The 16,751-nt window shown below is 40.8% G+C and overlaps 1 protein-coding gene across 1 annotated transcript in view; it reads left to right on the top strand.

The window, feature by feature from the left end:
* TLR1 (toll like receptor 1) overlaps window positions 1-16,491 on the top strand; it is a 33,950-nt gene extending 17,459 nt beyond the window's left edge. The window contains exon 2 of the mRNA XM_030881038.3: window positions 13,830-16,491. Within this exon, the coding sequence (XP_030736898.2) occupies window positions 13,897-16,287 (2,391 nt within the window). The 5' untranslated portion in view covers window positions 13,830-13,896 and the 3' untranslated portion in view covers window positions 16,288-16,491. The remainder of the gene's footprint in view (window positions 1-13,829) is intronic.
* Window positions 16,492-16,751: the final 260 nt, after the last annotated feature.

Genomic DNA, 16,751 nt, shown 5'->3' with positions numbered 1-16,751 from the left:
AAATATCACCACATTTTAAACAGATATTAGACACAGCCAGGCTGGAATTATAAAAAAATAGCAGAAAGACGTCAGTAACTATCAGTAACTATCAACTCATATTACCCATTTTCAGAAGACTGGCTTCAAAAGGGTGATTAGAGAGTCATTAAGTAGAGGTTCTAGACTTATGGGGAAATTGCTTTGGATTTCTTCCAAAGGCAAACGAGATGGGCTGTAAGCTTAGGAGAACAGTAACCTCACATCCTACTCCCAGCCTGAAAGCTTGCAGAGTAACAGGAATGCACAGGTCCAGTGAGGCAGACAGAGTATGGAGTGAGAGCTCTTGGAAGAGCTGGATGAGTGTCACCTATTGGCAAACAATGCTTTGCAAATATAGGTGCTTGATAAATATTTGTTGAATGAATGCATGAGTGCTTCTCACCTGGAGAATTCAGGAGGTAAGAGGGTGGCTTGGGCAGCCCGAAATAGCAGGATGAGGAAAGAAAGGAAGCAGTGATTGCAACCTACCCTTCCATTATTTGGCATGGCAGAAGTGTTGTGGATTTCCTGTGGGCCATAATGACCATGGGAAGGGTATCTGGGCTTGAGGTGTCATGATATGACCTTAGCTAATAGGGCAGCCTGTTGTGCAAAGGGACAATACTGCTAAGAGGCAAGGGGTTAGGGAGAAGAGGCGTATGACTTGGGGAGTCAGGGGGGTGCTGCAAGAGGTCAGCCAGAGAATGTGCCACTTGCATCAAAGAGCTGTGCAATGTGGGATCCTCCCCAAGGCCTCTGAATGACCCACAGATGCATCCTGTGAAAGAACCAACATTTGGACTCCGCCATAATCAGAGGCAGAGGCATGATGGCCTGCCTGCCTTATCCAGTTGTTAATTGCAGGGAGACTTGCTCCTTTTTCTCTAATACTCTCTTCACTTGCAGGGGCCTGGGAACATCCAGAATATAGAGAAGGCAGAGAAGATGGAGGAAGAGTGATGATATTGACCACACTCCTTCCCCGCTTCACTGCAAGAAAGGCCCGAGCCAGGGCCAAGCAGAATTTTGAATTAGGTGTGAGACTGATGTTAAACTGGACTGGCCTGGACATTTCAATGCCTGAAATAGAGGTGCAATTACTAAAATGAGACTTGTCACTAAAATCTGTGGGATTCAGGATTCAGGATAGATCCTGAATAGATCCTTATAGAGGGAGAGATTCAACAAAACTTGCTTGTAAAGCTATGGTTAGAGAGAAAAATAAAGCCCTTTCCTTCTGGACCTAGCTCATTCAATAAACTGGTTTCATAATTAATAGTTATAAAGAAACTAGCCTTAATGAAATTGTATTAGAGTCATCTTCTGTCTGCATTAGCCCTTCCTTCTCTTCAGGAGAGCACTTACTTTCTTCCACAGGCCCTTTCCCAAATGGTAAATTTTCTCTAGCCCCTGTTGGACTTGTTCCCTAAACTAAAGAATCCCCAAGCCAACAAACAAAACCAAAACAGCAAACAACAACTGGGACTTCCCTGGTGGCGCAGTGGTTAAGAATCCGCCTGCAAATGCAGGGAACACAGGTTTGATTGCTGGTCTGGGAAAATCTGACATTCTGTGGAGCAACTAAGCCCGTGCACCATAACTACTGAGCTTGCGCTCTAGAGCCCGCGAGCCACAACTACTGAGCCTGCATGCCACAGCTACTGAAGCCTGCACATCTAGAGCCCGTGCTCTGCAACAGGAGAAGCCACCGCAGTGAGAAGCCCGCTCACCACAAGGAAGAGTAGACCCCGCTCGCCGCAACTAGAGAAAGCCCGTGCGCAGCAACAAAGACCCAACACAGCCAAAAATAAAAAAATAAATAAATTCATAAAAAAAGCAAACAACAAACTATGTCACACCTTCTAAATGATCAAATATTTTTAAATGGTTCCAATATGTTTCCCACAAAATACTGTTGACAGTATTTAGAAAATATAGAATATATTTTATATGAAAATATAGAATTTTGGCATTTTCAAATAAAATTAAACAAAACCTGTATTTTTGCCACATATGAAACCATACACATTTCAGACATATGAAAGCTCTATCATAAGAGATCAGTTTGTTTTTTAGATAAAGATGTTCTATCTCCAGGAATCCTGTTTCCTCTTTTGAATTCTTCTAGTTGCAAGTAGCAGATACCAACTTGGGAAAGGGCGTGTTTATTTCAAGGATACAGAAGTGTCTCATGGACCCACGCAGCTTTTGTGATATTCTTCCCTCCCTTTTTTTCTACTGCCACCCCCAGGTGAGTCTGCAGGCCATCAGGGACAGAGTGTGCATGTTCCACTCTGTAACCTGGAGCAGAGCATCCGCTGTCCCGACTAAGCCACCAATATCTCTCACCTGTATGACTGCAGTAAACTCACTGGCCTCCCTGCTTTTACTCTTGCCTCATACATTCTCCAAACAGCAATCAGAGTAATTATTTTTAAAGTATAAATTATTTTAAGCCACTCCCCTGCTTAAAACGTTCTAAATGACCTCCCCTTGCAGTAAGAACAAAAGTCAAGCTCCTTGTCATGACCTGCTGTCATGGTGGTGAGTGAGGACGGGGATTGAGGAGTGGGGAGCAGGGTTACCTGCCTCATGACCATTATCGAGAAGAGTGGTGTAGGGGTCTGCTAAGGCTGCCCTGACAATATACCACAGGCTGGGTAGCTTAAACCACAGAAATGTATTTCTCACAGTTCTGAAGTCCAAAAAAGGGAGAGATTGGCAGAGAAGATGGGATGGAGGGGTGTGAAAGCATGGCTAAGAGACAGTGACTGGATGACTGGGATATAAATGGAGGAGAGAGTGAGTCTTAATGAGAACACAGAACACAGCACTGGGAAAGGAGGAAGTCACTTTCTGTCTAGATTTCTGGAGATTGGTTTGATCGGAAGAGAATTAGAATAAATTACAGGCAGATAAAGAGACTTAAAGGGATTTCTAAAGCCACAGGGACTTTCTGTTTTTTGTTTGTTTGTTTGTTTGGCCGCATGGCATGTGGGATCTTAGTTCCCAGACCAGGGATCGAACCCACGCCTCCTGCATTGGAAGCACGGAGTAAGGAATCTCAACAGAGTCAAGTCTAAATATGAAGTAATTTTTGTGAGCAGATTTCAGACATCTTCAGCCCTTTTGAGGTATTAACAGTGCACTCTAGCTTAACATTTTCAATCTCCAATTCCATCTAAAGGTTTTCTCCTTTCCCCATATCATAGGGTGTAGCCTTACATCATAAACACTGGTATCTCAATGCTGCTGACTCTCTCACTGCTGCCTCTTTATGTATTTGTACCTGGGAAATGTGAGGATGGGGTGATGGTGGGGATTGCACTGTCTGGTTCAACTGCTTTAGGAAGTGCTTGGCCCTAATTGTTGGGAGCTCTCCTTAGAATATGGGGTAAGTAACACTTCCTAGTCCTTGGTTTTGGACCCAAGTCATAGGAAAAGTTCCAGTCAACACCCTATACCATAATCAGTAGAACCAACAGAAGGGAAACCAAAATTGTCAGTAGGCTATTGAATTATATAGCAGATGAACAACCTAAAAATCTATTCTAAATTTGGATTAAATCATTTAAAAAAGACATATAAAAAAAATCAAAAAGGCATATTCATAGCAATAGGCAGAGAAAAATGGTACGGATTTATGTCAGTTGGTTCAGAGAGTTCACTTCATGGAATGTATCCTAAGGAAATAATTGCTTATACACATCCTAAGAAAATGGATGAACAGGATGCTTATTGCAGAGTTGTTTATGATAATAATGTGAAGTTTGGAGACAACTTAAAAAGATTGCTTGAATACATTGTTAATTAAAATATTTTAAAAATACATTGTAAATAAAATGGAATATTATTCAGCCAATAATAACAAAGCTGTAGGTGGATATTTACTGATATAAACAGACATTTATGACGCATTATGGATTAAGAAAAGCAGATTAGGGCTTCCCTGGTGGCACAGTGGTTGAGAATCTGCCTGCCAATACAGGGGACACGGGTTCGAGCCCTGGTCTGGGAGGATCCCACATGCCGCCGAGCAGCTATGCCCGTGAGCCATAACTACTGAGCCTGCGTGTCTGGAGCTTGTGCTCCACAACAAGAGAGGCCGCAACAGTGAGCACCGCGGTAAAGAGTGGCCCCTGCTCGCCGCAACTAGAGAAAGCCCTCGCGCAGAAACGAAGACCCAACACAGCTAAAAATAACAAATTAATTAATTAATTTAAAAAAAGAAAAGCAGATTACAAAACAGAATACTTGGTCCAGTGCCATCTGAGGGGGTGGGTGTGTGAATAGCAATTTGGCAACAGGTATCAAGAGCCTAAAGCATGTTTATATATATATTAAAAAGTCTGGGGCTTCCCTGGTGGCGCAGTGGTTGAGAGTCCGCCTGCCGATGCAGGGGACACGGGTTCGTGCCCCGGTCCGGGAAGATTCCACGTGCCGCGGAGCGGCTGGGCCCGTGAGTCTGCGCGTCCGGAGCCTGTGCTCCGCAACGGGAGAGTCCACAGCAGTGAGAAGCCCGCATACCGCAAAAAAAAAAAAAAAAAAGTCTACATGGTTGCTCCAAAAATGATATTGGTGTATCTCTATATGGTTATTATTGATTTGAAATTTTGTTTTTATTTATTCATATTTCCTGTTTTCTTCAGTAAACATTTATTACTTGGATAATAAAAAAATCAAATTAACTGAAAAATTATGTTTGAGGAGATCATATACACATATATCTATCTGACCTTGTTATGAAGAATAACTCTCTAAACCTAAAAGCAACATATACCAGTAGTCTGCTGGAGCTGGTTTGTACACACTTGTGAGAACCAGTGGTTAAATATTCAGAAATTTTGCAGGCATGTCAGTTGGTAACTAGAAATCAGCTATACTGGAAATACTTACACCATAGATATTGGCAAGTGCTAAAAAATCAGGCTTTTTATTTTTGTTTTGTAACCTGGTTCACCAGTACACAACTAACTGATAGTAGTAGCAAAGAGAAAGTCAACTTACCTGTTTATATAAAACGTTATGTACTTATTGGTTCAAGAGATCATGGGATAAAAAGATAAACAATGAGGGAAGATGTTTGCAGAAAGTTTGATGGAGGGTTAGTGTCAGTAACATAAAAGAGAATGTATAATTAAATAGTGAAATCATAATCCTGATATAGGCAATGACGTGAACAAGTAATTCACAGAAGTGATAGAAATTATCAATAAACATGAAAACCCATCCAAGACATTTATTTACTCCTTCCAGGAATTTATCCTAAGCCAACAGTAAAAAACTTGGACCAAGATTGTGTACAAAGTTGCTGGTTAACATTTCGTGAAGCTAAAAGAGGAACCCTCCCCTCAGGTCAGTAGCTGGAGACAGGTTGGCCTTAGCCTAAGATTTACTCAGGTGGCAACTTAAAAAAAAATTGCTGGAAAATTTTAAGTAGATAAGGGAGAATTAATTAAATGCTAAATGTCGTAGTGATGTCATCTTTCATTCCCAGCCAGCTTCATGGGGCACAGTTTGAACTCTGGGGTCAGGTTGGAGAGAGGAATTGTACTTTCTGTCAGGAAAATAGGGAGGGAAGGAAGGAATGGAACACAGCTGTGAGTACAGCTGACCCTTGAACAAGATGAGTTTGAACTGCACTGGTCCACTTACACACAGATACTTTTTCAATAAATATGTACTACTGTACTATACTATTTGCGGTTGGTTGAATCCAAGGATGTGGAACCACAGCTACAAAGGGCCAACTGTAAAGTTATAATCATATTAGGCACCCTTAACACCTGCTTTGTTCAAGGGTCAACTGTACTAACTCCACTGGGAGAGGCATCTCCCAAACTAGGACACTGTGGTCAGAGCATTTGTTTTCTTCCTTGTTGATTAAGAAACAATACTTCTGCCTCTTCCGGAAAAAAAAACACTCACAAACTAGAAACGGATGGGAACTTCCACAACCTGATAAAAAGCATAGATGGAAAACTCACAGCTAACATCATACTTAACGGTTCTCAAAGCTCTTCCCTAACATTTGGAGCCAGACGAGGATGTCTGCTCACACCACTTCCGTTCCACATTGTACTGGGAGTGCTAGCCAGGGCAGTTAGGCAAGAACATGTTATAAAAGGTATCCATCTTGGAAAAGAAGAAGATGACATTTTGCAGATGACATGATGTTAATTGCAGAAAATACTTAGGAATCCACTAAAAAGCCATTAGAACTAATACACAAGTTCAGCAAATTTGCAAAGAAGATATATAAATGGCTAATATACACATGAAAAGATGCTCAACATCATTAGGTATCAAGGAAATGCAAATTAAAACCATAATGAGATACTGCTTCATTCCCAGTAAGAAGGCTATAATAAAAGTCAGATGATAACAAGTGTTAGCAAGGATATGGAGAAACTGGAGCATTTACACACTGTTGGTGGAAAGGTAAAATGGTGCAGCTAGCCTGGAACTCCTCAAAAGGCTAAACACAGTTACCATACGATGCAGCAAGTCCATGCCTAAGTATCTAAGTATCCACCCAAGAGAGAGTATGTCTACCAAAAACTTGTACGTGAATGTTTATACATTCATAAGAGCCATAAGTGTAAACAACCCAAATATCCATCAGCTGATTAATGGATAAATAAAATGTGGTATATCCATACAATGGAAAGTTATTTAGCAACAAAGAAATGAAATCCTGACACATGGTTCAACATGGATGGATCTTGAAAACACTAGTCTAAGTGAAAGAAAAAAAACCACACAAAGAACCACTTCTAATATGATTCCATTTATATGAAATATCCAGAATAGGCAAATCTATAGAGATTAGTACAATCTGTAGTGATTGTCTAGGTCTGAGGCAAATGGGGCATTGGAGGGTGACAGCTAAGGGGTGTGGTTCTTTTCAGGGTGATGAAAATGTTCTAAATTGCTTGCGGTAATGGTCACACAGTTCTGTGAATTGATCTGAAGTCACTGAATTGTACACTTTAAATGGGTGACATTTTTTATGGTATATGAATTACATCTCAATAAAACTTTTGTTTTAAAAAAACAAACAACACATACAGGTCCCATCTAATTGGCAGAACATTTACATTGCCCTGGATCCAAAAAGAAACACCTGGGTATGGAATCAAGAGTGGGCAGAAACTGCTATTGAGAGAAGTAAAGAGGTGCCTAGGCTCTAAGATATGGAACCTCTGTTTTGAGTTAGCTCTTTGAGCTGCTATTGACTGGACTTAGGCTTGTACTTATTTGCATGGCTGTGATAACTCCATCTAGGCTCAGGCCACCCAATATGGTAGAGCCACTAGCCACGTGTGCCCATGGAACACCTGAAATGTGGGGAGCCCAGATGAGATGGGCTGTGAATGTAGAACACACACTGGATTTTGAAGACTTAGAATGAAGAATATTATAGATGATATCTTATTAATAATGTTTTATATTGATGGCATGTTAAAATGATATTTTGGATATACTGGGTTAAGTAAAATATTTTAAAAAGTTAAAAGAAAGCATGTTCTTTGAGAATTAAAGTTTTTCCTTAGGAGAGGTGGATATATCAATGCCTGGGTGTACATAATTACAAGTATGTTTGGCCCCTGGTTACCTATTACAGGGGTCCCCAACTCCCGGGCTGTGGACTGCTACCGGTCCGCAGCCTCTTAGGGACCGGGCCGCATAGCAGGAGGTGAGTGGCGGGCAAGTGAGTGAAGCTTCACCTGCCGCTCCCCACCGCTCCCCATCGCTGGCATTACTGCCTGAACCATCCCCCACCCACCCACTTCTGTGGAAAAATTGTCTTCCACGAAACCAGTCCCTGGTGCCAAAAAGGTTGGGGACTGCTGACCTATTGGATAATAGGGAGAAAAAAAAAGAGGCGGGTGGGCAACTCAGAGTGGGGATGAGCTTGTGAGTGCTAAAGTGCTTTCTTTCTGCCCTGCTGACTTCCCTGTCCTGGGCATTAGTTTCTAGATTTGGTTCACAAAATCAAATGCCTTTTGGGAGCCAGGAACTGAATTGTTAATCAAAGAGCCCCCTTATCTCCATTTATGGACCTGGGGGAAGTAATGGTAAGTGAGAGTGGAAGGGGGGAGGACGTTCATTCTTTCAGTCACAAAAATAGATTTATAGACATGCCTCCCGCTTAAACAAATTGTGAGGGGCTAGGAGGAAACAGAGAGAGACAGAATAGTACAAGTCAAAAAGAATCTCAGGGTTCTTAGGGAAGTTGACTTTGCTTGCTGTGGGAGAAAAGCTGATTCCAGCAAGAATTGCATCCAGCTTGTATAGGACATCATGCAGCACCAGGCTGAGCACAAGTTCAGAGGAAGACAGCTAGCTAGCATTTCTTAGCTTTATTTGCCCATTTGTTGTTTTGTTACTGTTGTTTTAAAAGACCAGAGTGGAGTTATGAGGTTGGATTCCTTGAGCATGCCGACAACAGCAACGAACCCACAGGAAATGTCTTAGACCTTATCGGAGAAAAGAGATTGTTAGCTAGCGTGTTTTTCACATGGAGATTTCAAAAATCACTTTTTGAAGAAAGTTTGAAATATCCATGGAAAAAACTTTGAGCACCAGATTTTCTCTGAAATCCAGTTTGTCGGAAAAGACATGATTAGCCTCCATTTGGTAAAAGCCCATGAGTGATCTTCTCTATGAATGAGTTTTAGCAAAACTTTGATCTTGACCCCTCCCTCTTCCCACTTTCAGCCACCTTTAATAGTGGCCTGATCAAAACCCAATTAGATGGACTTCCCTGGTGGCACAGTGGTTAAGAATCCGCCTGCCAATGCAGGGGACATGGGTTCGAGCCCAGGTCCGGGAAGACTCCACATGCCACAGAGCAACTAAGCCCGTGCACCACAACTACTGAGCCTGCGCTCTAGAGCCCACAAGCCACAACTCCTGAGCCCGCATGCCACAACTACTGAAGCCTGTGCACCTAGAGCCCATGCTCCACAACCAGAGAAGCCACCACAATGAGAAGCCCACACACCGCAAGGAAGAGTAGCCTCCGCTCGCCGCAACTAGAAAAAGCCCGTGTGCAGCAACGAAGACCCAATGCAGCCATAAATAAATAAATAAATGTATGTATGGGAAAAAAAGCTTAAAAAAAAAACCTAGTTACAACAGAAGTATTATACTTAACATTGATGACTCTTACATGTCTATATTAATCAAACCAACAAGCTTAAGCCACCTTCAATACCAGATATCAGTTTAGTGAATATTATCCAGATAACATGAACCTGAAATTCACTCTGGCCAGATTATTTTCTATTTCTGAGTATTTATATAAGCACTTAATTTTTTTTAAGCCTATTAAGTAGAGCTCTTTTACAAATTCATTTTTTTGCAATATCATACACCTACAACACACGTAGATACATATGAACACACAAACAAACACAGAGGCCTTATAGTACCCATTTCAAAATTTCAGCCCTCAGTCAGGTATAACATAAAAGCCATCAGTTACAAGGGGCTGGATTCAAACTGGGTTTCTAGCAGATGAACACACCCATTTTACTAGTGTTTACAGAAAAGGCACTTAAGATTTCTATTTATCCTTGACAAGTCAAGTTCTAAATTACTTTACCCTCTTTTTTAAAATTTCCATTTAAAAAGATGTCAGAAATTAGGGTTCCTGAAAAGACCAGATAGGACATTTGCATCTCAAAGGTACAGGCAAGTTCCTCCTAGGATGATTTTGTTTCCCCTTTGTTTAATACTTTCAAGCCTCTTAAGATAAACAGGGAAGGCTTTGGGAGTGGCAAAAGGATTGGTGAGTTTTGGATTATTTTTGGAACCACACCTCTGGTCCTGTGAAGACTACATTTATAAAACAAGGAAGTTTTGTTTTCCTTTTCAAAGAATTGGGTGGTTACCTCAATGATATTGAAGGACTGACATACCCATTCACCTATGTTGGAAAGTTTTACTTTTCCTCATTTAGCTTAGGGGAGAAGGCCTCTTCCAAAATTCCTATCAGGGTCTGAATATCAGCTATGGTCAGTTTAGTCAGACCAGTGGCCTCCTATTTTGTTAATCTACTTCCAAACATTTTTGAAGATCTTCCTTAGGTTTAAGAAATTTGTACCTTATATTTAGACACTGAATAACCCTTTTTACTTAATCACTGGCTGGATATCTTTGGCCAAGCCCGGAACCTCGATATTGCACATTCCAGGGTCTACTAAGGCTTCTATTTTAGCTTCAGAATTTATCTGTTCCTTTTTGCTTTTTGTTAGAACCGTTTGGTGATGAGGGTGGTTCCCTTGCCCCTGGAGAAAGAGTGGCCCCTAACTTAGTTAACAAATCTCTTCCCGTTAAAGGGATGGGACAGTCAGGCATAAACAGAAAGGAATGTAAAAAGAGCTGGCCATTCATCTCAGGTGTAATATGATGGTTTCATAAATTGAGTGCTTCAGATAATGACTATAAATGAAAGGGCAACATGGAGGTTGAGCAAATAGAAGATATTTGAGTCAACTAATTAAGCTAGATAGAAAACTGAAGCCATGCTTTCATTAAATGCTTGAAGACAGGCAGTTTTGATACTGACCAGGGTTCTTGGACTTCCCCAATAAATAGAAATTGACTAGAGGCCAGACAGGAAACTCAGGCAAGGCTTTATTGGGGCCCCTGCCACAGCAGAGGGGAGCAAGAACAAGTAACAGTTTCCCTTGCTTGCTGGCCCGAGGTGGAGGGGGGTGGCAAGCTGGTTCCTTATTTGGAGTGAGGTTAGGGGTGTATCCAGGGGGGTCGCTGGAGGTGTGGCTTGGTGGTTTGCCCGCCCCTTTGTGGTGTTGTGTGCAGTGGGCATGCGCAGTACCCTGCTTTTGCTCCCGGCACCATGTTTTTGCTCCAGGCTCTTTAGAAGCGGCAGCTGGGCTTTTTTGGTCTTTTTGTGTCTTTTGTCCAGAATTTGCCCCAACTGCACATGCACGCAGTTATTTTTAGTCCCTTATAGTTGTTTTGGGTTTTTTTTGTTGCTTGAGGAGTCATTTGTCCAGATACAAGCACTGCAGCACTGCCACAAAGGGTCCCAGGTCCCAGCTTGTCTCAGTTTTATAAATTTAAATTTGCTGTGATGGTTGCCGTTGTTAAGCAAACAAAGACCGATTTCATCTTGCTTGTGATGGGTTCACTGTGTGCTAAGCACTCACGTCTGTGTGTGGGATCCTGTCTCTGCCCTTTGTCTCTCCAGTCACACGCTGTGTACCATACCTGATGGTGCTGACCACTACTTCCTTGAACTCTGGAGTTTGGCCAGAAAGTTCAAAGATCCCCAGATTTGGATTCAGGTTTAGGAATAAGTAGGGAAACCCACTCGAGCCATAAGCCCAAACCACTTTTACTTCAATATAGCTTATACAGGATGGTTCTGTTCTGAGATATTAGGCACTGGCCCAGGCAGTAATTGAGTATTATTTTTATTCTCATTGAAATATTTCTCCTTGTATGAGTAGCTCTTTCAGGAAGCTAGAGAGGAAGACTTGGGTCATGTCTGGGTCTTTCAGCCAAATACAAACAATGACATAAAAATACCACCCTTACTTTTTTTTTTTAATTAATTTAATTTTATTTATTTTTCGCTGCGTTGGGTCTTCGTTGCTGCTCATGGGCTTTCTCTAGTTGCGGCAAGCGGGGACTACTCTTTGTTGCAGTGCGTGGGCTTCTCATTGCGGTGGCTTCTCTTGATGTGTAGCACGGGCTCTAGGTGTGTGGGCTTCAGTAGTTGTGGCACGAGGGCTCAGTAGTTGTGGTGCACGGGCTTAGTTGCTTCTTGGCATGTGGGATCTTCCCGGACAAGGGCTCGTACCTGTGTCCCCTACATTGGCAGGAGAACTCTTTTATTTATGGAACTTTTGAATTTTATTTTATTTTTTATACAGCAGGTTCTTATTAGTTATCTATTTTATACATATTAGTTTATATATGTCAATCGCAATCTCCCAATTCATCCCACCACTACCACCCCTCCCCCCGCCACTTTTGGTTGCAATGGTGAATGGGATTGTTTCCTTAATTTCTCTTTTTGATCTTTCGTTGTTAGTATATAGGAATGCAAGATATTTCTGTGCATTAATTTTGTGTCTTGCAACTTCTACCAAATTCATTGATTAGCTCTAGTAGTTTTCTGGTGGCATCTTTAGGATTCTCTATGTATAGTATCATGTCATCTGCAAACAGTGACAGTTTTACTTCTTCTTTTCCAGTTTGTATTCCTTTTATTTATTTTTCTTCTCTGATTGCCATGGCTAGGACTTCCAAAACTATGTTGAATAAGAGTGGCGAGAGTGGACATCCTTGTCTTTTGAATAAGACCAAAGTTAGGCACCAAACTGTGTGTAGGTAACAAAAGGTAATGCAAAAAGAATCCTAATTCAACCACACAGGGATGGAACTCTCAAAAAAGCCATGGGGAGGTACGTATCAAATATAGAAAGTACACCAGCTGTGAATCCTAGCGTGAGCTCTAAAGGATCTTGGGGAGGTTGGGGTCAGAGGACTCGCCTTGAATGTGTAAACCCCTCTGTATTAGTTTCCTGTGGCTGTTGTAACCAGTTACCATAAACTTGGTGGCTTAAAACAACGGAAGCTTGTTCTCTCATAGATGTGGAGGCCAGAAGTCTAAATTCAAGGCGTCAGCAGGGCTGCACTCTCTCCAGAGCCTCTCCGGCTTCTGGTGGCCCTCTGGCTATTGGCATTCCTTGCCTTGTGGGTGTATCATTCCACTCTCTGCCTTCATATGGCCATCTTCATATTTTCATATGGCCTTCTTCTCCAGGTCTTTGTTGTCTCTGTCAAATATTCCTCTGCCTTTCTCTTGTTTATAATTTTTTATGCTTAAAAAATTCTAATTATTATTTTTAACTGAAATGTAGTTGATGTACTGCCTAATGATTTGACATTTGAATACATTATGGAATGATCACCACGATATGTCTAGTAAGCATCTGTCCCCATACAGAGTTATTGCAATATTATTGACCATATTCCTTATGCTGTATATTACATCCCCATAACTTATTTATTATATAACTCGTGGTTTGTACCTCTTAATCCCCTTCACCTATTGTTCCCACCCTCCATCCCCCTCCCCACTGGCACATATTTATTCTCTGTATCTGTGAATCTGTTTTCATTTTGTTCGTTTTGTTTTTTAGATTCCACATATAAGTGAGATCATGTGGTTTTTGTCCTTCTCTGTCTGACTTATTCCACTTAGCATAATACCTTCTAGATCTATCCATGTTGTTGCAAATGGCCAGGTTTCATTTTTTTTTTTTTTTAGCGGCTGGGTAATATTCCATTGTATACGTATACCACATCTTTATCTTTTGTCTATTGATGAACGCTTAGGTTGCTTCCGTATCTTGGCTATTGTAAATAACGCTCCCTCTTTCTCTTATGAGGATAATTGTCACTGGATTTAGAGACCACCTAGATAATCCAGGATGATCTTCTCAAGATTCTTAACTTAATTATCTCTACAAATACCCTTTTTCTAAATTAGATAATATTCAGTTAGGAGATTAGGACATAGTTAGGAGGCAGACATATCTTTTTTGGGGGGAGGGTCACCATTCAACCCATTACATATCCATATTAAAAGTTATTTGATTAGAGATAATATAATTGTTTATAAATATGTACCTTTTCCTGGTTTCAGGTTGTGTGACTCCAAATAATGTAGCCTTCATTTAATGAGTCTCTAGTAAAAAATGTTTAATGTCAGCCATGCCTAATTTAATACAGTCAGTTAATGTTGATTTTTTTCCCCCTAGGATCTGTATCTGTATCAAGATGCTCTGAAGAATAGCAACTACTCTTAGGATTGTCTACTGTTACAAAATGACTAAAACGAATTCTAGCATCTTCCATTTTGCCATCATCTTCATATTAATACTTGAGATCAGAACCCAGTTATCTGATGAAAGTGAATTTTTAGTTGACAGATCAAAAACAGGTCTTACCCATGTTCCCAAAGACCTGTCCCTGAACACAACAATCTTAGATATATCACAAAACTACATTTCTGAACTTTGGACTTCTGACATCATATCACTATCAAAGCTGAAGATTTTGATAATTTCTCATAATAGAATCCAGTATCTTGACATGAGTGTTTTCAGATTTAACCAGGAACTGGAATACTTGGATTTGTCCCACAACAAGCTGGAGAAGATTTCTTGCCACCCTACTCTGAACCTCAAGCACTTAGACCTCTCATTTAATGCATTTGATGCTCTGCCCATATGCCAAGAGCTTGGCAACATGTCTCAACTAGAATTTCTGGGGTTGAGTGCCACACAGTTACAAAAATCCAGCATGCTGCCGATTGCTTATTTGCACATCAGTAAGGTTTTACTGGTCTTAGGAGACACATACGGGGAAAAAGAAGACCCTGAGAGCCTTCGAGACCTTAACACCCAGAGTCTGCACATTGTTTTCCCCACAAGAAATGAATTCCATTTTATTTTGGATGTGTCAGTCAGCACCGCCGTAAGTCTGGAACTGTCTAATATCAAATGTGTACTAGATGATAACGGGTGTTCTTCTTTCCAAAATGTTCTGTCAAAACTTCAGAAGAATTCAAGGTTATCAAATCTTACTTTAAACAACATTGAAACAACTTGGAATTCCTTCTTTATGATCCTCCAGTTGGTTTGGCCTACAAACATCAACTATTTCTCAATTTCAAATGTGAAACTACAAGGTCGCGTTGACTTCAGAGATTTTGATTATTCTGGTACTTCACTGAAGGCCTTGTCTATACACCAAGTTGTCAATGAAGTGTTCAGTCTTCCACAAGATTATATCTATAAAACCCTTTCAAATATGAACATCCAGCATCTCACAGTGTCTGCTGCACACATGGTCCACATGGTCTGCCCATCCCAAATTAGCCCACTTCTGTATTTGAATTTTTCCAACAATCTCTTAACAGACATGGTTTTTAAAAACTGTGCAAACTTAGCTAATTTGAAGACACTCAGTTTACAAATGAATCAGTTAAAAGAACTTGCAAATATAGTTCATATGACCAAGGAGATGAAGTCTCTACAACAATTGGATGTTAGCCAGAATTCCCTAAAGTATGATGAAAGTGAAGGAAATTGCCCTTGGACCAGAAGTTTATTAAGTTTAAATATGTCGTCAAATATACTTACTGACTCTGTTTTCAGATGTTTACCTCCCAGGGTCAAGGTTCTTGATCTCCACAATAACAGAATAAGGAGCATCCCTAAAGATGTCACCAGTCTAGAAACTTTGCAAGAACTCAATGTTGCTTCCAATTCTTTAGCCCACCTTCCTGGATGTGGTACCTTTAGCAGCCTTTCCATACTGATCATTGACTATAATTCAGTCTCCAACCCATCAGCTGATTTCTTCCAGAGCTGCCAGAAGATTAGGTCCCTAAAAGCAGGGAACAATCCATTCCAATGTACATGTGAGTTAAGAGACTTCATCCAAAGTGTAGGCCAAGTATCAGGTGAAGTGGTAGAGGGTTGGCCTGATTCTTATAAGTGCGATTATCCAGAGAGCTATAAGGGAACCCCACTAAAGGACTTCCATGTATCTCCATTATCCTGCAACACAGCTCTGCTGATTGTCACCATTGGGGTCCCTGGGCTGGTATTGGCTGTTACCGTGACTGCCCTCTGTATCTACTTGGATCTGCCCTGGTATCTCAGGATGGTGTGTCAGTGGACCCAGACCCGGCGCAGGGCTAGGAATGTACCCTTAGAAGAACTCCAAAGAACTGTCCAGTTCCATGCTTTTATTTCATATAGTGGGCATGATTCTGCCTGGGTGAAGAATGAGTTAATACCAAACCTAGAAAAAGAAGATATAAGAATTTGTCTCCATGAGAGAAACTTTGTTCCTGGCAAGAGCATCGTGGAAAATATCATAAACTGCATTGAGAAAAGTTACAAGTGCATCTTTGTTTTGTCTCCCAACTTTGTCCAGAGTGAGTGGTGCCATTATGAACTCTACTTTGCCCACCACAATCTCTTCAGTGAAGGATCTAATAACTTAATCCTGATCTTGCTGGATCCCATTCCACAGTATTCTGTTCCTAGCAGCTATCACAAGCTCAAAGCTCTCATGGCCCAGAGAACTTATTTGGAATGGCCCAAGGAGAAGAGCAAACATAGACTTTTTTGGGCTAATCTAAGAGCATCCATAAATATTAAACTGATGGACAAAGCAAAAGAAATAAATCACACACAAATATAAAAATATTCCTCTGCTGCTTTCGGAAAAAATGTTGCTGCTTTTGGAAGCTCCAGCAATGACTTTATTTTGCATCAATATGGATATAAACATGATTCTGAATTTAGGATGTAGATAAAAATGGGTATGTCCTTTCAGGCCCCAGGTTCCCATGTATATGTGGTAATAAATTTGATGAACTGTTATAATTTCTATTTAAACAGTTAATTTCTACCACATGAGTGATTCACCTAATTCTTTTTTTTTGTATTTTTGAATTTAATTTAATTTATTTTTTTATACAGCAGGTTCTTATTAGTTACCTATTTTTTTAATATCTTTATTGGAATATAACTGCTTTACAATGGTATGTTAATTTCTGCTTTATGACAAAGAGAATCAGCTATATATATACATATATCCCCATATCCCCTCCCTCTTGCGTCTCCCTCCCACCCTCCCTATCTCACCCCTCTAGGTGGTCACAA

The sequence above is a fragment of the Globicephala melas genome, chromosome 5, assembly GCF_963455315.2.
Source record: "Globicephala melas chromosome 5, mGloMel1.2, whole genome shotgun sequence".
Classification (NCBI taxonomy): domain Eukaryota; kingdom Metazoa; phylum Chordata; class Mammalia; order Artiodactyla; family Delphinidae; genus Globicephala; species Globicephala melas.
The sequence above is the reverse complement of the archived record's forward strand: the minus strand, read 5'-3'. Positions and strand labels throughout refer to the sequence as shown.